This window comes from Rhodnius prolixus, unplaced genomic scaffold (genome assembly GCF_049639745.1).
Source record: "Rhodnius prolixus isolate KJV_2025 unplaced genomic scaffold, Rpr scaffold_4, whole genome shotgun sequence".
Taxonomy (NCBI): domain Eukaryota; kingdom Metazoa; phylum Arthropoda; class Insecta; order Hemiptera; family Reduviidae; genus Rhodnius; species Rhodnius prolixus.
Genome location: NW_027411614.1, coordinates 37,472,851 through 37,493,843, shown reverse-complemented (window position 1 = coordinate 37,493,843; position 20,993 = coordinate 37,472,851). Strand labels below are relative to the sequence as shown.

Sequence of the window (20,993 nt, the reverse complement as noted above, 5' to 3'; positions counted from 1 at the left end):
AGTACCAAACATTTCATTAATACTTCATTGGTATCATTTATAAGTAATTTTACTACATTAACATGTCATTACTATTTAATAGAATTTATTAGATGTCACAGACTTTTATGCTGTCTATTTTCATGTTCAAAATATTTGTTCAATTATCACAACATTTAATTTACAATTTTAACCGATTTTAATGAATTTTTTTACCCGATTGTAGAGAAAAGTATGCTATACAACTGGTATAAGTAGCAATGTTTTGGTGATAATGGTTATTGAGATATAGAAGATTAAATTTTGCAGGTATTTCAAACAGTTCAAATTTCAAAGCTCTATCTCCCTTCGTATTGTTCCGATTTTAAAGAATTTTTTACCCGATTGTAGAGAAAAGTTAGCTCTACAACTGGTATAAATAGCAGTGTTTTGGTGATAATGGTTATTGAGATATAGAAGATTAAATTTTGGAGGTTTTCCAAACAGTTCAAATTTCAAAGCTCTTTATCTCTCTGTATTGATCCGATTTTAATGAATTTTTTTACCCGATTGTAGAGAAAAGTTAGCTCTACAACTGGTATAAATAGCAATGTTTTAGTGATAATAGTTATTGAGATATAGAAGATTAAATTTTGCAGGTATTTCAAACAGTTCAAATTTCAAAGCTCTATCTCCCTTCGTATTGTTCCGATTTTAAAGAATTTTTTACCCGATTGTAGAGAAAAGTTAGCTCTACAACTGGTATAAATAGCAATGTTTTGGTGATAATGGTTATTGAGATATAGAAGATTAAATTTTGGAGGTTTTCCAAACAGTTCAAATTTCAAAGCTCTTTATCTCTCTGTATTGATCCGATTTTAATGAATTTTTTTACCCGATTGTAGAGAAAAGTTAGCTCTACAACTGGTATAAATAGCAATGTTTTAGTGATAATAGTTATTGAGATATAGAAGATTAAATTTTGGAGGTTTTCCAAACAGTTCAAATTTCAAAGCTCTTTATCTCTCTGTATTAATCCGATTTTAATGAATTTTTTTACCCGATTGTAGAGAAAAGTTAGCTCTACAACTGGTATAAATAGCAATGTTTTAGTGATAATAGTTATTGAGATATAGAAGATTAAATTTTGGAGGTTTTCCAAACAGTTCAAATTTCAAAGCTCTTTATCTCTCTGTATTGATCCGATTTTAATGAATTTTTTTACCCGATTGTAGAGAAAAGTATGCTCTACAACTGGTATAAATAGCAATGTTTTAGTGATAATAGTTATTGAGATATAGAAGATTAAATTTTGGAGGTTTTCCAAACAGTTCAAATTTCAAAGCTCTTTATCTCTCTGTATTGATCCGATTTTAATGAATTTTTTTACCCGATTGTAGAGAAAAGTATGCTCTACAACTGGTATAAATAGCAATGTTTTAGTGATAATAGTTATTGAGATATAGAAGATTAAATTTTGGAGGTTTTCCAAACAGTTCAAATTTCAAAGCTCTATCTCCCTTCGTATTGTTCCGATTTTAAAGAATTTTTTACCCGATTGTAGAGAAAAGTTAGCTCTACAACTGGTATAAATAGCAATGTTTTAGTGATAATAGTTATTGAGATATAGAAGATTAAATTTTGGAGGTTTTCCAAACAGTTCAAATTTCAAAGCTCTTTATCTCTCTTTGTATTGATCCGATTTTAATGAATTTTTTTACCCGATTGTAGAGAAAAGTATGCTCTACAACTGGTATAAATAGCAATGTTTTAGTGATAATAGTTATTGAGATATAGAAGATTAAATTTTGGAGGTTTTCCAAACAGTTCAAATTTCAAAGCTCTTTATCTCTCTGTATTGATCCGATTTTAATGAATTTTTTTACCCGATTGTAGAGAAAAGTATGCTCTACAACTGGTATAAATAGCAATGTTTTAGTGATAATAGTTATTGAGATATAGAAGATTAAATTTTGGAGGTTTTCCAAACAGTTCAAATTTCAAAGCTCTTTATCTCTCTGTATTGATCCGATTTTAATGAATTTTTTTACCCGATTGTAGAGAAAAGTTAGCTCTACAACTGGTATAAATAGCAATGTTTTAGTGATAATAGTTATTGAGATATAGAAGATTAAATTTTGGAGGTTTTCCAAACAGTTCAAATTTCAAAGCTCTTTATCTCTCTGTATTGATCCGATTTTAATGAATTTTTTTACCCGATTGTAGAGAAAAGTTAGCTCTACAACTGGTATAAATAGCAATGTTTTAGTGATAATAGTTATTGAGATATAGAAGATTAAATTTTGGAGGTTTTCCAAACAGTTCAAATTTCAAAGCTCTTTATCTCTCTGTATTGATCCGATTTTAATGATTTTTTTTACCCGATTGTAGAGAAAAGTATGCTCTACAACTGGTATAAATAGCAATGTTTTAGTGATAATAGTTATTGAGATATAGAAGATTAAATTTTGGAGGTTTTCCAAACAGTTCAAATTTCAAAGCTCTTTATCTCTCTGTATTGATCCGATTTTAATGAATTTTTTTACCCGATTGTAGAGAAAAGTTAGCTCTACAACTGGTATAAATAGCAATGTTTTGGTGATAATGGTTATTGAGATATAGAAGATTAAATTTTGGAGGTTTTCCAAACAGTTCAAATTTCAAAGCTCTTTATCTCTCTGTATTGATCCGATTTTAATGAATTTTTTTACCCGATTGTAGAGAAAAGTTAGCTCTACAACTGGTATAAATAGCAATGTTTTGGTGATAATAGTTATTGAGATATAGAAGATTAAATTTTGGAGGTTTTCCAAACAGTTCAAATTTCAAAGCTCTTTATCTCTCTGTATTGATCCGATTTTAATGAATTTTTTTACCCGATTGTAGAGAAAAGTATGCTCTACAACTGGTATAAATAGCAATGTTTTAGTGTTAATAGTTATTGAGATATAGAAGATTAAATTTTGGAGGTTTTCCAAACAGTTCAAATTTCAAAGCTCTTTATCTCTCTGTATTGATCCGATTTTAATGAATTTTTTTACCCGATTGTAGAGAAAAGTATGCTCTACAACTGGTATAAATAGCAATGTTTTAGTGATAATAGTTATTGAGATATAGAAGATTAAATTTTGGAGGTTTTCCAAACAGTTCAAATTTCAAAGCTCTTTATCTCTCTGTATTGATCCGATTTTAATGAATTTTTTTACCCGATTGTAGAGAAAAGTTAGCTCTACAACTGGTATAAATAGCAATGTTTTAGTGATAATAGTTATTGAGATATAGAAGATTAAATTTTGCAGGTATTTCAAACAGTTCAAATTTCAAAGCTCTATCTCCCTTCGTATTGTTCCGATTTTAAAGAATTTTTTACCCGATTGTAGAGAAAAGTTAGCTCTACAACTGGTATAAATAGCAATGTTTTGGTGATAATGGTTATTGAGATATAGAAGATTAAATTTTGGAGGTTTTCCAAACAGTTCAAATTTCAAAGCTCTATCTCCCTTCGTATTGTTCCGATTTTAAAGAATTTTTTACCCGATTGTAGAGAAAAGTTAGCTCTACAACTGGTATAAATAGCAATGTTTTAGTAATAACAGTTATTGAGATATAGAAGATTAAATTTTGGAGGTTTTCCAAATAGTTCAAATTTCAAAGCTCTTTATCTCTCTTTGTATTGATCCGATTTAATGAATTTTTTTACCCGATTGTTGAGAAAAGTATGCTCTACAACTGGTATAAATAGCAATGTTTTAGTGATAATAGTTATTGAGATATAGAAGATTAAATTTTGGAGGTTTTCCAAATAGTTCAAATTTCAAAGCTCTTTATCTCTCTTTGTATTGATCCGATTTTAATGAATTTTTTTACCCGATTGTAGAGAAAAGTATGCTCTACAACTGGTATAAATAGCAATGTTTTAGTGATAATAGTTATTGAGATATAGAAGATTAAATTTTGGAGGTTTTTCAAACAGTTCAAATTTCAAAGCTCTTTAGCTCTTCGTATTGTTCCGATTTTAATGAATTTTTTTACCCGATTGTAGAGAAAAGTTAGCTCTACAACTGGTATAAATAGCAATGTTTTAGTGATGATAGTTATTGAGATATAGAAGATTAAATTTTGGAGGTTTTCCAAACAGTTCAAATTTCAAAGCTCTATCTCCCTTCGTATTGTTCCGATTTTAAAGAATTTTTTAGCCGATTGTAGAGAAAAGTTAGCTCTACAACTGGTATAAATAGCAATGTTTTAGTGATAATAGTTATTGAGATATAGAAGATTAAATTTTGGAGGTTTTCCAAACAGTTCAAATTTCAAAGCTCTATCTCCCTTCGTATTGTTCCGATTTTAAAGAATTTTTTACCCGATTGTAGAGAAAAGTTAGCTCTACAACTGGTATAAATAGCAATGTTTTGGTGATAATGGTTATTGAGATATAGAAGATTAAATTTTGGAGGTTTTCCAAACAGTTCAAATTTCAAAGCTCTATCTCCCTTCGTATTGTTCCGATTTTAAAGAATTTTTTACCCGATTGTAGAGAAAAGTTAGCTCTACAACTGGTATAAATAGCAATGTTTTAGTAATAACAGTTATTGAGATATAGAAGATTAAATTTTGGAGGTTTTCCAAATAGTTCAAATTTCAAAGCTCTTTATCTCTCTTTGTATTGATCCGATTTAATGAATTTTTTTACCCGATTGTTGAGAAAAGTATGCTCTACAACTGGTATAAATAGCAATGTTTTAGTGATAATAGTTATTGAGATATAGAAGATTAAATTTTGGAGGTTTTCCAAATAGTTCAAATTTCAAAGCTCTTTATCTCTCTTTGTATTGATCCGATTTTAATGAATTTTTTTACCCGATTGTAGAGAAAAGTATGCTCTACAACTGGTATAAATAGCAATGTTTTAGTGATAATAGTTATTGAGATATAGAAGATTAAATTTTGGAGGTTTTTCAAACAGTTCAAATTTCAAAGCTCTTTAGCTCTTCGTATTGTTCCGATTTTAATGAATTTTTTTACCCGATTGTAGAGAAAAGTTAGCTCTACAACTGGTATAAATAGCAATGTTTTAGTGATGATAGTTATTGAGATATAGAAGATTAAATTTTGGAGGTTTTCCAAACAGTTCAAATTTCAAAGCTCTATCTCCCTTCGTATTGTTCCGATTTTAAAGAATTTTTTAGCCGATTGTAGAGAAAAGTTAGCTCTACAACTGGTATAAATAGCAATGTTTTAGTGATAATAGTTATTGAGATATAGAAGATTAAATTTTGGAGGTTTTCCAAACAGTTCAAATTTCAAAGCTCTATCTCCCTTCGTATTGTTCCGATTTTAAAGAATTTTTTACCCGATTGTAGAGAAAAGTTAGCTCTACAACTGGTATAAATAGCAATGTTTTAGTGATAATAGTTATTGAGATATAGAAGATTAAATTTTGGAGGTTTTCCAAACAGTTCAAATTTCAAAGCTCTTTATCTCTCTGTATTAATCCGATTTTAATGAATTTTTTTACCCGATTGTAGAGAAAAGTTAGCTCTACAACTGGTATAAATAGCAATGTTTTAGTGATAATAGTTATTGAGATATAGAAGATTAAATTTTGGAGGTTTTCCAAACAGTTCAAATTTCAAAGCTCTATCTCCCTTCGTATTGTTCCGATTTTAAAGAATTTTTTACCCGATTGTAGAGAAAAGTTAGCTCTACAATTGGTATAAATAGCAATGTTTTAGTGATAATAGTTATTGAGATATAGAAGATTAAATTTTGCAGGTATTTCAAACAGTTCAAATTTCAAAGCTCTATCTCCCTTCGTATTGTTCCGATTTTAAAGAATTTTTTACCCGATTGTAGAGAAAAGTTAGCTCTACAACTGGTATAAATAGCAATGTTTTAGTGATAATAGTTATTGAGATATAGAAGATTAAATTTTGGAGGTTTTCCAAACAGTTCAAATTTCAAAGCTCTTTATCTCTCTTTGTATTGATCCGATTTTAATGAATTTTTTTACCCGATTGTAGAGAAAAGTATGCTCTACAACTGGTATAAATAGCAATGTTTTAGTGATAATAGTTATTGAGATATAGAAGATTAAATTTTGCGGGTATTTCAAACAGTTCAAATTTCAAAGCTCTATCTCCCTTCGTATTGTTCCGATTTTAAAGAATTTTTTACCCGATTGTAGAGAAAAGTTAGCTCTACAACTGGTATAAATAGCAATGTTTTAGTGATAATAGTTATTGAGATATAGAAGATTAAATTTTGGAGGTTTTCCAAACAGTTCAAATTTCAAAGCTCTTTATCTCTCTTTGTATTGATCCGATTTTAATGAATTTTTTTACTTGATTGTAGAGAAAAGTATGCTCTACAACTGGTATAAATAGCAATGTTTTAGTGACCCGAGATCTATATTCAAGAGCTAACCATATAACTTAGCCCTTCCATTTTTTTTTTTTGTATTTCAATTTATTTAGATGAGATTTATGGTTAACAATATTTCTACTTTCTTAATAACTTTTAATTTTAATTTAGCAGAACGAAATTTTTCAGATTGTTGGAACAAATGTTGTACGAAAAATCTTTAAAAAATTTGGAGGGGGTGTAAGAAACTTGACAACTTGACGGACGTTTAAGAAACTCTTAATCTAGCCACCAGCATTTAAATTCCGAATTCGAATCCAAGACGTGCGGGACTCCAGATCTCCAGCTGTGGAGCTAATCCCCAATCCTGGTCATGCAGCTTTAATACTGTCTTATGTATAATACTTATCTTGGTCCAGGGTTTATGAATTTATTTTTTTGAAAAGCTGATTGTCCTTTTTGATAAATAAAATATTATGGTTAAAAACATGTACGGTCTGAAGTGCGCTGGATTCGCGATAATTCAACGATAATATTATAGTTCTTTTAAACTGTAAAGTTTACTCTGCAGTAGGCTGTTAGTAACATCCGAGGCAATAAATTTTTGAAGGGGACAAGAAAACTATGTTTAAATAATAACAGACAGCTTTGGTGCCATGCAATAACTCAAAAGAAAGTCTTTTACAAATAAATCACATCCCATTTAGTTAAACTAAAGAACTAGATAATAACCATTTACTAGATGGGGAAAAATTTAGAAACAATGAGAGAAATATCAAGCTGATAATGTATTTAAGGCAATAAACGATGAAAAAAATAGAAATCAGTTATATTGAGAAACAAATTAACGAGATTTAAGGAAAGAAATCACAAAAATTAGTGAAGGTTGATTGATTTAGCAGTTCTGAGTTCGGACAAAGAACAGTTAGTAAAAGGGTATTTTGGATGTGGAAAAAAAAAAATAAATTCTTCATCAGAAAATTTAAAATTTTATAATCTAACCGTGGAGTTTGTAGCGAATATCTTTTAATTTAATGTTATCCTTCAGTTACTACGAGGGTCGTTTGAAAAGTCCGTGCAAAGTCAGAGAGATAGCACCACTGGCGCGTATTGAGGTTATGTTTAGTTAGTAGCATCTCTTGGAAGAACACACACCAAGTTTCAGCCAGATCGGTCTATTTCTTTGTGTTTGGCATTCGTTTGAATCGAGGAAGTCGAGTGATTTTCAAAAAATGGACGAAAAAGAATTTCGTGTGTTGATTAAACACTACTTTATGAAAGGCAAAACGCCTGAGAAGACTAAAGAGAAGCTTGATAAACATTATGGTGACTCTGCACCTTCGATTAGAACAGTTTATAAGTGGTTTCACAATTTTCGGAGTGGCCATATGGGCGCACAAGTGACTCTGAACGTTCTGGACGCCCTTTTGAGGTTACTACTCCAGAAATCATTAATAAAATCCATGATATGGTGATGGATGACAGAAGAGTGAAGGTGCGTGAGATTGCTAGTGCTGCGGGCATCTGGAATGAACGGGTACGTAATATTTTGCATCAACATTTGGACATGACAAAGCTATCCGCAAGATGGGTGCCGCGATTGCTCACGCTTGACCAAAAACGAAATCGTGTGAAGTGTTGCAAGGACGGTTTGCAGCTGTTCCAGAAGAATCCGCAGGACTTTAAGCGTCGTTTCGTCACTGTGGATGAAATATGGATACATCACTACACTCCTGAGACCAAGGGGGAATCTGCGCCAAAAAAAGGCGAAGACCGTTCCTTCGGCCGGAAAGATTATGGCGACTGTCTTTTGGGATTCGCAAGAAATAATCCTCATCGACTATCTGGAAAAGGGTAAAACTATTACAGGTGCATATTCATCGTTATTGGACCGTTTGAAAACCGAGCTGCAAGAAAAACGCCCACAAAAAAGTCCTTTTCCATCACGACAACGCACCAGCTCACACCTCAGCAGTTGTGGTCGCAAAATTAATGGAAATAGGGTTCCAACTCGTTTCACATCCCCCCTATTCTGCAGACTTGGATCCCTCAGACTACTATTTGTTCCCCAATATGAAGAAATGGCTGGCGGGAAAAAGATTTTATTCAAACGAGGAGGTGATTGCAGAAACGAATGGCTATTTTTCAGACTTGGACAAATCCTATTATTCGGGAGGGATCAACAAACTAGAGCAGCGTTGGACGAAGTGTATAAGCCTATAAGGAGACTATGTTGAAAAATAAAAAAGGTTTACCCCAAAAAATTAAGTAGTTTTTATTTTTGCACGGACTTTTCAAACGACCCTCGTACATCAAAGAAAAATACCAGAAAACTAATGCACGATATTTTCAGATATTTACTTTAAAAATGTATTGTCATCTAATGACTTATTTAGTAACAAACAAATGCTTAGATTTTTTAGAAGATTATACAATTTAAAATTAAACAAAAAAGTTGCTAATCTTAGATTCTTGTGGGAAATCGCTGAACATGTAATCGACGGCAATTGCTGCAGTATCTGGAAAAGTAAAATATTGGGGTATATTAAATCACAACGAACTTTCTTTAATAACGATATTAATTACATATATTGAACACAGAGTTCCAAAACAACATAAGATGTATTAAAAGTATTGGCAAATATTTTGAGTAACGTTCTATCAGTAAATTGTAGAATAATCTCAATTATAACTTTATTACAACTTTAATTCATCTGATTTTTCATAAGTGCTCCAATGAGGCCATTTTCTCAAATCTTCTATTAATGCTGCACCTGGACTCTCAGTGGCCATGACTTGTTTTTGCGCAAATAGCTTATAATCTGGTGCAATTTTACCTAATTTTACACCCTCCTTAATTAACAATTTCGCTGCCCTTATTTGTCTTTGTGGTGGTAAAATTGTCACAAATGTGCCAATAAAGTAAATAGCAATACTTCTCCTGTTAAATGTAAGCGTATGAGAACCAAACTTGCCCCATCCTAAGCCCGTATAGACTGCACCATCACCTCCAACGAGGAAATGCATACCCATATCACTCCCACCACGTTCTAAATGATCTATCTGAATGTCATGCACTTTTTGGGAACATGTTGTAAATGAAGTGCAATTTGAGCCTTCGGTGTCGGCTATGATCACATAAGGAGGTGGATTAACTTTTAAATCCTCTACCTTTCCACGAGGCGGTTCTGCATACCAATCTTGACGAGAATATAGTAGAAATGTTGCATATGCATTCATCTCAGGATCCCATTCTGAAAAATGACCAACACTTTAACTTACTATAAGCCTTTTATTGACTAATAGAATAGGCTTAATTAATGCAAGTGCATAAGCAAGATTCCTGCTCTACACTTACAGCTTCATAATTATTGTTTACCTTTTACAATCACCGGAGCATGTGGAGACCAATGAACGCATTTCATCAATAAATTACTTAAAGCTGCTCCTGGTCTCTCGGTAGGTCTGATTTCTCTCTGAAGAAACAGTTTATAATTTGGGTTAATTTTACCCAATTTTACACCTTCTGACAATAGGATTTCAAAAGCTGTAATTTGTTTTTTCGGTGGCAAATCTCTAGTAAAATTTCCTATGAACGCTATACCAATTGATATGGCATTGTATGATTCAGAATGAGATGCTATTTTGTCCCAGCCCCTTCCCTCGTAAATGTAGCCGTCTCCAGCCACTAAGAAGTTGTAGGCAATATCGTGCCATTGGCGACTGAAAGCATATGCCTGCAATGACCTTACCAGCCGGGAGCATATAGTAGTTAGAGAACAACTACTGCCATCTGTATGGCCAACTATAACTATATCAATTGGTTGATGTTCAAATTTCGTAACACCATCCTTTTCGGGAAGGGCAAACCAATTATCGCGTGTTACCAGTCTATCAGTGTAGTTACTTCTTAACTTGATATCTGGAAAATAACAATTTTTCGTAACTGTATCACAAGAATCCAAACCTAACTTCTATGAATAAATAAGGTTAAATTAAAAAATTCTTCAAGAATTGCTATTTTAACAATAAGTAAATACGTAGTTTTTTTTAATCTTTAGATTTGTGACGCAATATTTTGATAAAAAGAAGATTAACGTTAATAGAAGACTAAAATTAATAAAGCATTTCGATTGTTAGAAATCCTTAACATTAATAATTAAAGAAAGAGTAATTTCTTTTCATAAAATTGTTTACTCGCAGAAGAATGGACTGTGTCTGGGATGTACGAGTGTATCAGCGAGGACTGGTCACTGAAAGGAATATTAATATAAATAAAATTTAAAAAAAAAAAAAATTAATTGGTTCGAAATGCTTCAGGTTTTAAATTATGAGGTGAAGATTGTTAAAATGGCTAGAGAAAATTTTTTATTTTTGCTGGAGAAGGAAATAATACGAGGGTCGTTTGAAAAGTCCGTGCAAAGTCAGAGAGATAGCACTAGCGCGTATCGAGGCTATGTTTAGTTAGTAGCATCTCTTGGAAGAACACACACCAAGTTTCAGCCAGATCGGTCTATTTCTTTCTGTTTGGCATTCGTTTGAATGGAGGAAGTCGAGTGATTTTCAAAAAATGGACGAAAAAGAATTTCGTGTGTTGATTAAACACTACTTTATGAAAGGCAAAACGCCTGAGGAGACTAAAGAGAAGCTTGATAAACATTATGGTGACTCTGCACCTTGGATTAGAACAGTTTATAAGTGTTTTCAAAATTTTCGGAGTGGCCATATGGGCACAAGTGACGCAGAACGTTCTGGACGCCCTGTTGAGGTTACTACTCCAGAAATCATTGATAAAATCCATGATATGGTGATGGATGACAGAAGAGAAGGTGCGTGAGATTGCTAGTGCTGTGGGCATCTCGAATGAACGGGTACATAATATTTTGCACCAACATTTGGACATGACAAAGCTATCCGCAAGATGGGTGCCGCGATTGCTCACGCTTGACCAAAAACGAAATCGTGTGAAGTGTTGCAAGGACGGTTTGCAGCTGTTCCAGAAGAATCCGCAGGACTTTAAGCGTCGTTTCGAAACTGTGGATGAAACATGGATACATCACTACACTCCTGAGACCAAGGGGGAATCTGCGCCAAAAAAAAAGGCGAAGACCGTTCCTTCGCCCGGAAAGATTATGGCGACTGTCTTTTGGGATTCGCAAGGAATAATCCTCATCGACTATCTGGAAAAGGGTAATACTATTACAGGTGCATATTATTCATCGTTATTGGACCGTTTGAAAACCGAGCTGCAAGTAAAACGCCCACGATTGGCCCACATAAAAGTCCTTTTCCATCACGACAACGCACCAGCTCACACCTCAGCAGTTGTGGTCGCAAAATTAATGGAAATAGGGTTCCAACTCGTTTCACATCCCCCCTATTCTCCAGACTTGTCTCCGTCGGACTACTATTTGTTCCCCAATATGAAGAAATGACTGGCTGGCGGGAAAAAGATTTTATTCAAACGAGGAGGTGATTGCAGAAACGAATGGCTATTTTTCAGACTTGGACAAATCCTATTATTCGGAAGGGATCAACAAACTAGAGCAGCGTTGGACGAAGTGTATAAGCCTAAAAGGAGACTATGTTGAAAAATAAAAAAGGTTTACCCCAAAAAATTAAGTAGTGTTTATTTTTGCACGGACTTTTCAAACGACCCTCGTATTTTTTAAATGTCAATAAGGATCTGTAGGACAATTAAGGAGCGCTTTTCTGTTGCAAATGTCACAAACCTGATGTAATTGAACGTAATTGAAATTTTATATACTTGTTCTCTTTTAAATAATGTACAATATAAGAAGTAAAGCCCAACCTGAACGGCTTGAATCTTCTAAAATATTTAGATAATGATTCACAATTCGGTTATAGAAGTTACATGGAATCAGCTAATTATTGTAAAACAGTAAAATAATAAATAAATAACTAAATATAAATCAAAGTATTTGAACGTATACATTTGTAAATGACAAATATGTTTTATAAATAACTTCTATAGAAATTAAACATGCTTTGTTACAATAAAAAATTATTAACATAAAGAATTAAATAAAAAAGTAAAGCTGTGAAGGAAAACTGAAGTATTCAAAATGGAATTTCACAGAAAAAAAGAAGAAAAAACCAACATGCCCATATATAAGTCATACGAAGACAGGCTTGGAAAATTGAAATAGTCTTTTCACTCCCTTACAAGCAAATAATATATTTCAATAAATTTATAAATATTTAAGCCTTACAAACGTCATATACATTGCATTAATACAATTACTAACTTACAGTTCTCTTCATTCATTATTAATAATACAATTAAAGACACAGTCATTCCAATTAAAACAAGGATCACAATAAATATGTACACTATGTGTCTTCGTTTCATAGATGATACAATTTTTTTAAGATTTTTAATTTCCTCTGCAAATGGAAAAAGGTTATATTAATTATTGCATAATTGACAGTTTATTAATACAGAAAAAAAATATGGAACGAGAACCAACTTTTTATTGCATTATAATGAATACTTAGGGCTATAAATTCAGGCTGTTTGATCGTTATGTAATATTATACCATTGTAGATACTGTTATATTAAATAAATTTTTCTATAAATGCTTCTCATTAATTTCTTTCATTACTTGTTTTAAATTTATTTATTTTTATTAGATTCAGCAGAAGACGTTTCTAGGGAAACATTTTGGCAACAATTCAACATTATTGCTCTACGAAGTTTGCGTTTTTTTTTTGTTTTTTTTTCGGGTGTACTAAAAGAATTTTAAATTCAAATTTATCTAAAATAAGAAACTGTGGGGTTAAGGAGCTGTTCATTAAAAATGTCTCGTTTTTCCGCGTAAAAAAAGAGTTGTTTTTTACACTTGAAATTTACACATTAACAAAGTACTAAAACAAAGAACCAACTTCAAAAGGAAACATGGTGGAGAGTAGCGACGGGTTGCCACACAACAAAGGACCACCGATACCCAACTTTACGAGGGTCGTTTGAAAAGTCCGTGCAAAGTCAGAGAGATAGCACCACTGGCGCGTATCGTGGTTATGTTTAGTTAGTAGCATCTCTTGGAAGAACACACACCAAGTTTCAGCCAGATCGGTCTATTTCTTTGTGTTTGGCGTTCGTTTGAATCGAGGAAGTCGAGTGATTTTCAAAAAATGGACGAAAAAGAATTTCGTGTGTTGATTAAACACTACTTTATGAAAGGCAAAACGCCTCAGGAGACTAAAGAGAAGCTTGATAAACATTATGGTAACTCTGCACCTTGGATTAGAACAGTTTATAAGTGGTTTCAAAATTTTCGGAGTGGCCATATGGGCACAAGTGACGCTGAACGTTCTGGACGCCCTGTTGAGGTTACTACTCCAGAAATCATTGATAAAATCCATGATATGGTGATGGATGACAGAAGAGTGAAGGTGCGTGAGATTGCTAGTGCTGTGGGCATCTGGAATGAACGGGTACATAATATTTTGCATCAACATTTGGACATGACAAAGCTATCCGCAAGATGGGTGCCGCGATTGCTCACGCTTGACCAAAAACGAAATCGTGTGAAGTGTTGCAAGGACGGTTTGCAGCTGTTCCAGAAGAATCCGCAGGACTTTAAGCGTCGTTTCGTCACTGTGGATGAAACATGGATACATCACTACACTCCTGAGACCAAGGGGGAATCTGCGCCAAAAAAGGCGAAGACCGTTCCTTCGGCAGGAAAGATTATGGCGACTGTCTTTTGGGATTCGCAAGGAATAATCCTCATCGACTATCTGGAAAAGGGTAAAACTATTACAGGTGCATATTATTCATCGTTATTGGACCGTTTGAAAACCGAGCTGCAAGAAAAACGCCCACGATTGGCCCACAAAAAAGTCCTTTTCCATCACGACAACGCACCAGCTCACACCTCAGCAGTTGTGGTCGCAAAATTAATGGAAATAGGGTTCCAACTCGTTTCACATCCCCCCTATTCTACAGACTTGGCTTCCTCGGACTACTATTTGTTCCCCAATATGAAGAAATGACTGGCGGGAAAAAGATTTTATTCAAACGAGGAGGTGATTGCAGAAACGAATGGCTATTTTTCAGACTTGGACAAATCCTATTATTCGGAAGGGATCAACAAACTAGAGCAGCGTTGGACGAAGTGTATAAGCCTAAAAGGAGACTATGTTGAAAAATAAAAAAGGTTTACCCCAAAAAATTAAGTAGTGTTTATTTTTGCACGGACTTTTCAAACGACCCTCGTAAACGGGATTAGTATTCTACTTAGTATTCTTAGTAGGGGTAAAAGCATGATGGTACTTTAGAGCCATGTAGGGAAGCTTTAACCCCGCTTCTTTGTGCTAAATTTTAGCAAAATTGGACTAAGCGTTGTAGAAATATTAGTAATAATAGTTTTAGTGAAGGCCTGACCTGCGTGGGACAAACTCCTCTCCTACAGATACACAACGTCGAGATTTCTAAAAAATGTAAACCTTTCATCACATTATGAACCAAATAACAAACACTTCATTGAAGAAAATAGGTTCACGTATCGATAATTTTAAATGATTCCAAAACTTCCTCTTAGTAGGTGTAAGAGCAGAACATCACTTTAATGGTACGTAGGGGAGCCCTAACCCTATTATCCTACCAAATTTTATCAAAATCGGGTTAAGATTTACAGAGTTATTAGTAATAATAATAATTTTGGAGGGGGGCCTCACATACATGGGGCTAACTCCTCTCCCATTCGATGTACAGCATCGAGAGCTCCAAATGGCACATCTACATAAAATTCCGAATCGAATGACACCTCATTAATGAAAATAGGTTCACGCGTTTAGGCGCTACGTTGTTTACAAAAAAGGTAACAAGAAGAAGAAGAAGAAGCACAAGAACATTTTCTGAAAATTCCGTTTTTGCTCATTTTCAGCAACTCTTTTTCTCAAAATCTATTAGATCTGGGTTGTTACAAAAAAATTAGTTATAAAGGAGGATTTGCTCTATATTATAAAGAAAATTTGGGAATTTTATCTTTTATAGAAAAAGAGAAAAATATTGTGGAAGTTGAGTGTTTTTCAACGTGCAGTTTTTGACGATCAACGCTTATACAACTGTCAGTTTTAATTATATAGAAAGGCGCAATGGGATAAACCTGCTAGCAACCCAAACGTTAGTCTCTGCACTAGGTCGTTACAAAATATTTATACTATTTACGATTTAATAATATTTGTTAATTGTAATGTAAATACTAAAAATGCTCATTCTTGTTGCATTACTTAAAAGGAGATTGTCACATTTTTGAAATTCCTCTGTTGTTTAGAGAAGACGTCACTTGTTTACATTTTTTTTTTCCATTTCAAACGCGAGCATGTTTGTGTTACCACATATCTTATTGTGTATAATCTTACTGTATTATTTTCCTTTCGTTTTGTATAATTATCTACATATTTTTCTTAAAGGAAAAAATTAATAACAGATCTCTGTAGGTAAAAACGTCAAAGGCTTCAGTTGATATACATTCACCTGTCTGTACTTTTTTGATTCAAGTAGTTTGAAAGGTTGATAAGTTAATTAAAGGGCGAAAGCTAGAAAGGTACTTTAGGCTGTACTTAAATGGTACTTAAAAGAAAGATTTATATTTAGTTTTTTGTTAGTTTTAAAGTACCAATAGGAAGTTTTTACTATTTGCTTTCTTTCTCTTTAAAATAAGGCTCTGCCTTAACTGCGTTATCCTTATAAATACATCTTTTTAATTCTCATTTTGTAAGAATCGTCCTTAGTTTTTTGACAAACGTTCTTTAAATATTATAATGTAAAAATCTTAACATTTCTCCTCTATATTATTGAATTTTAGTTTTCTAGTTTGTAAAGTGTTTTGTAAGGTTATTTTGTGAACATTTTAAAATTCAAATAGTTTGTCCAGTTAGGCTATCTCTGCAGGCATTATATTCATTTAAGGGTTGAGTGTAAGAAGTGAAAGCCTTGTTAGGCCCAAGTTGTTTCTATTGTTGCCATGTTCTGGTTACCTCCCATTTTGCTATAGTGTTTTTTTAAGAGTTCTAACAAAATATAAGCGAATATTTTAACTACGTAGTAAGGTTCCTTAGGCTATTAATAATTCCTAGTTCCTAACGAAAATAAAAGAATATTGCTTTGCAAAATATTTATATTTGTATTTAGACCATAAGAGAATATTTAGACTAAAAATAAAGATTGCCTATTAGATCTTTCGCTGTTTTTTAAACATCCCTCATTGTTATAATTTTAAAACTTTCAAGTCTAAATTGTAGAAATAAGACCCGTTTTCATTTTATTGAAACTTTGGTGATAAAAGATCACCTTAACCTCTGAGGATTAGTTTGTTTAATGCAGGAATCTGTCAAGAATCATGCATTGCCTAAATGAATCCCTGCTGGTCCAAATTATCCAAATTAATAGCAGCTTCAGGATTGGTCCCCAAACAGTGAATAAAATTAAACTTTAGTATAGTATAATTCAATATTCTATTATTTACTGGTATAATAGCTGTATTTAAAAGATGCAAGAATTATTAAATTTAAACTAGCGCGAGTAATTTAAGCGTAAGGAACTCACTTGGGAACAGTTAAGTTCCTACTTGCCACCAAATTTTAGGATCCCTTTAATTGCAAAGATTCCACTCCAAGTTTTTTTAAATAAGATAAAAATTTAATTACTAAATTTTTAGAGAATTAAATTTTCTCGATTATTTTGTTGAATGCATTTTTTAATTTTCTAATTTCTCTCATGTATTTTTTTTTTAATTAAAATATTAATTGATAATTAACTTACACAAAAAATAATTCTTAATTAATTTATTATTTTCTTGTACCCTTCATTTTTTTCCGGTTGTTTTTTAATAAAGGGTAGAAATCAAATTAGTTCGTGATCCTTTGTGCAGAAGTTGCTTTGATCGATTATTACTTTTCGTGGCATCAAAGTGTATTATTTTTATTTTTAATTAATCTATTTCTTTGATTTTTTTTTTTTTTACGTTTTATTATGAATAATAAGGTGGTACGTCATCTCCTCTTGTTTCTTCAGCTTTTTTCATTTCATTTTAATCAGAGGAACATTGTTAAGAGGAAATTTTGTCTGCTTAATTCTTGAGGAATTACAAATTTAAAATTACTAAAAGATGTGCTCTAAATTTAAATTACCTTTCCGATAAGAAAAATGCCAGGTTTAGTCATAAAATTCATTTTCTTAATTCAACTCTGGCAAAATGCTTTTAATTTCGGAAATAATTAATTTCAACAATTAATTTTTTTTTGTATTATTATTAAAATATATTTAATTGAAATTTTTCTGAACGGTGAAATCTGTAAAGAGTTGAGATAATTACAATATTTATATCAGATAAGTTTTTTTTTGTCAGCTTAACGATATATGTCATATGCTGATTATTTTATTCATCCTGTATAACCTTCCCTCTTCCTAGAATAACCTTGTTTTACGGAAGTCTATTTTTAGCCAGAACTTTTTTTAATTCTTTTTGAATTTTGTATTCGTCATATACGATATAATCTTTTAGACTCTTTTATTCCACAACCGACTACCGTCAAATTGCCTGATTAAAAGGATTAACCTATGATTGCGAGGTCGAACTAAGTCGCGGAATCGATTTACCCCTACACAGGGGATATCTTATTTCCAGTGTACTATAAACTAATTTCACATTAACCTTAAATCGTCAATAACTTGGTAACCAATTCGTTAACTTCGTGTTGTTGTACGTTTTGTGAATAAATGCCATAATAAAAGTCGCGTCACTTGAAAACTTAGTGTAGTTAATGGCCCCCTGTTCAAATATGAAATATTGGGTTTAGTTTATTCAGCATAAAGTGTTAAATACGCCCATTTTGGTTGCCTCAAGTGCAGCAAGTGTTAGTTAGTGACTTATTAATGACCCTTACTGGGCTTAGCAGCATCTGAAAATGATGTCAAGGATTAACTGTACTCTATATGGCTATATTTTATCAACTCTGAACGTCCATAATAATATGAGATGGAGAATAAAATGTTAAAAATATTCATATATTCTACTCTCCCAATAAATTTCTATTAAATCATCAAAAATATTTCTGTAAAATTAAGTTTTCCATCTGGTACTTGGGAAATTTAAAAGACTCTTGCTTTGCTTTCATTCGCTCAATTGCTAATGGGTACCCCTGATTTCAAATGTAAATGAAAATTTGGGAATTTTATTTAATAATTAAGATCGCATTTTATTTTGCTCTTTACAAGACAAATATTCTTTACTTTTAGGTGCTGTGGTAGCCGAGCGATTAGAGGCGAGACCTGCAAAGCTAAGATGTATTGTTGGTTAGTGGGTTCGATTCCCCGGTCTAGGTCTTGGATTTTATTTAATGTTTAATATGAGAACTTTGTCGTATAGATGATCTTTGCTAGTCGCTTCCGTCTACGGACACCTAATTTGGTAATTGGACGTAAAGCGTGCCTGAAATTATAGGCAATTACTTATTTATACTTCACTTTAGAAATGAACTTTTAAATGGATACATATATTTTTTGCTTTGATTTTTTTGAGAAAGATGAAAATTTCCGTGATTACTTTTATCTCGCTATATTTTATAAAAATGATTTATGATATTGCCAAGTTTCTTTTTTGCTTCGATGATCCGCTTGACAACTTTCATTGATCGAATGGTTGTTGAGGGCACGTTTCCTCCATCTCATTACCGTCTCAACAATGATCTCCTTGCTCCAGCTTTCTAGAGATTAGAGTTGGGGAGGCTGTGGGAAAATATTAGTTTATTATTATAATTTTCTCATTTTTTTTTTTTTATTAAAAAAAAAAGCTTGTTATTTTTTGTGGTCCAGGTGAATGAGTGACCTAATTTGTCTTCAGCCAGTCTACGCTCTTATACAGTTCGTTAAACATCATCTAGATGTTGAACGACCTCATCTAATAGAAGGATATTAATCATACGTTTACTGTGATCCTATTGCCAAAACAAATAAAGATGAATTTCACTTAATATAAATACTCATTTATAATGATTTTTCTTCTTCTAATCCTTTTTCATGAATCTTCTGAATTAATATCTGAATATGAATGAAAATACCGAGGCATGTGACGGAGAGGCAATGCTGTCGCAACAAATTCACTGAAATAGCATTGATTTTGATTATTTTATTTGCAAGACGTTTGATGGCTTTACGCTTATTTGTATTTGACTTATAATTCTCTTCCTTTACAAATATACAGTCTCATCTCTGACCTTACTCTTTGTGTAAGAATGTTGGTGGATGTCAGGTTTTGTTCGGCTGAGATATGCGCAAGGACTCAGAGTATCCTGAACTAGCGGTGATTTCTTTGACCTAAATTTAATAATAATTAACCAATAAAAAGGGAAGGAGATTAGCTATGCGGTTAGAGTACTGGACTCCCTACACGGAGGTCCAGGGTTCGAATCCAGCTGCTGACCCTTAGATTTTCTCTTCCTAGGAGCTTCTTACAGCTCACTGTCCGGTGATGGACAGTGTTGTCTGTAACGAGAGAATACTGTTCGGAGGCTGGCAGTGCACTGAAAAAAGCTCCGGGCGCCAATAACCTTAGATGTTGACGCGCCTTAAATGATTAAAAAAAAAAAATTAACCAATAAACAGTACTTTTTTTGGACACCCTCTGGTCAGTTATTGAACATCTCTTCTCTGATTGAGGCGAATCGTTATTTTATTTTTTTTAAAATACGTTTCATGAAGAGAATTGAGTGAAATATCACAATCTCTCGCAAAAAGTCATGTTAAACCTGTATTGAATTCAACTAATATTTGGTAAAAAATTCGAAGTTTTTGGGAATTCTTGAAAACATAAGTAAGAGATGGGACATGTGAGTCTCGACCATTTCTTTCCTCTTTTAGATAGTATCTTCTGGTAATTCTGGAACATTCTAGATAGGTGAGTATAAACCTATAGAAATGTAAAAAAAATATCTGAACAATTTTATGAAGCAGTAAGTTAGTTGAAGATCTTCCACTGTGCTTACAAAGCTTTCATTTCCTTTTCATACAGCCATGCTCTAAAGTAAGCTTAATTTAGGACGTACTAGCTTGGATTCCTCCTAATACCACCAAATGGAAAGAGCTTATTTTGTTTGACTTTTTTATTATGTTTTGTCTCTCGCCTTCCTTTTCCTACGTGTAAGATAAAATTTTATTCCTTCCCAGTTTTGTAATGGGCGCTCGTGACTTCATCTAGCTTTATTGCTTACCATTTCCGTCCTATTTAAACATAATTACTTACAGTTCTTGGTTTATTAAATTTAGATAGACCTTATTAACTTCTCTTTAAGCTACGGGAAAGATTTAAACATTTTAATCCGATTGTAGCAATTATTTTTAACATTGGATTAAATAAATGTGTATACTGTAATTTTTGCATTTTTTGTTTTATTTAACAGTTTGGTGGAAATTTCGCAACCGACAAAACTACGTTTTTAAAAATATTTTTCACTTTTTTAGGACTTTTTTGGCTATCATTTCCACGATTTTCTCTGCACTTCCTGTGTATTGCATACACGTACAAGAGTTTTTTTTTTTTTGAATAATTTTCTAAACGTACCGAACTAAACAAACGATACAAACTTCTAGCCAGACTACTCGACAAACGCTCAAAACTCTCACTACAGAACAAACGACGACTCTATA

The 20,993-nt window shown here is 32.6% G+C and overlaps 2 protein-coding genes across 6 annotated transcripts in view; one reads left to right on the top strand and one right to left on the bottom strand.

The window, feature by feature from the left end:
- RhoGEF2 (Rho guanine nucleotide exchange factor 2) overlaps positions 1–20,993 on the top strand; it is a 501,746-nt gene that overhangs the window by 177,173 nt on the left and 303,580 nt on the right. The window lies entirely within an intron of this gene.
- On the bottom strand, positions 8,500–12,993 carry LOC141455413 (peptidoglycan recognition protein 3-like). The gene is made up of 4 exons (XM_074130473.1): positions 12,810–12,993; positions 12,592–12,726; positions 9,698–10,240; positions 8,500–9,572 (listed from the first exon to the last, which is right to left on the bottom strand). The coding sequence occupies exons 2-4, from the start codon at positions 12,689–12,691 to the stop codon at positions 9,016–9,018; spliced, it is 1,200 nt and encodes a 399-aa protein (XP_073986574.1). The 5' UTR covers positions 12,692–12,726; positions 12,810–12,993; the 3' UTR covers positions 8,500–9,015.

Excerpts from the sequence above, each read along its gene's own strand:
- LOC141455413 (XM_074130473.1), bottom strand. The coding sequence starts at position 12,691 with ATGAAACGAAGACACATAGTGTACATATTTATTGTGATCCTTGTTTTA. Across the intron at positions 10,241-12,591 it reads AATAATGAATGAAGAGAACT|ATATCAAGTTAAGAAGTAAC; the intron begins GTAAGTTAGTAA and ends GTTATTTTCCAG. Across the intron at positions 9,573-9,697 it reads TGCTCCGGTGATTGTAAAAG|AATGGGATCCTGAGATGAAT; the intron begins GTAAACAATAAT and ends GTCATTTTTCAG.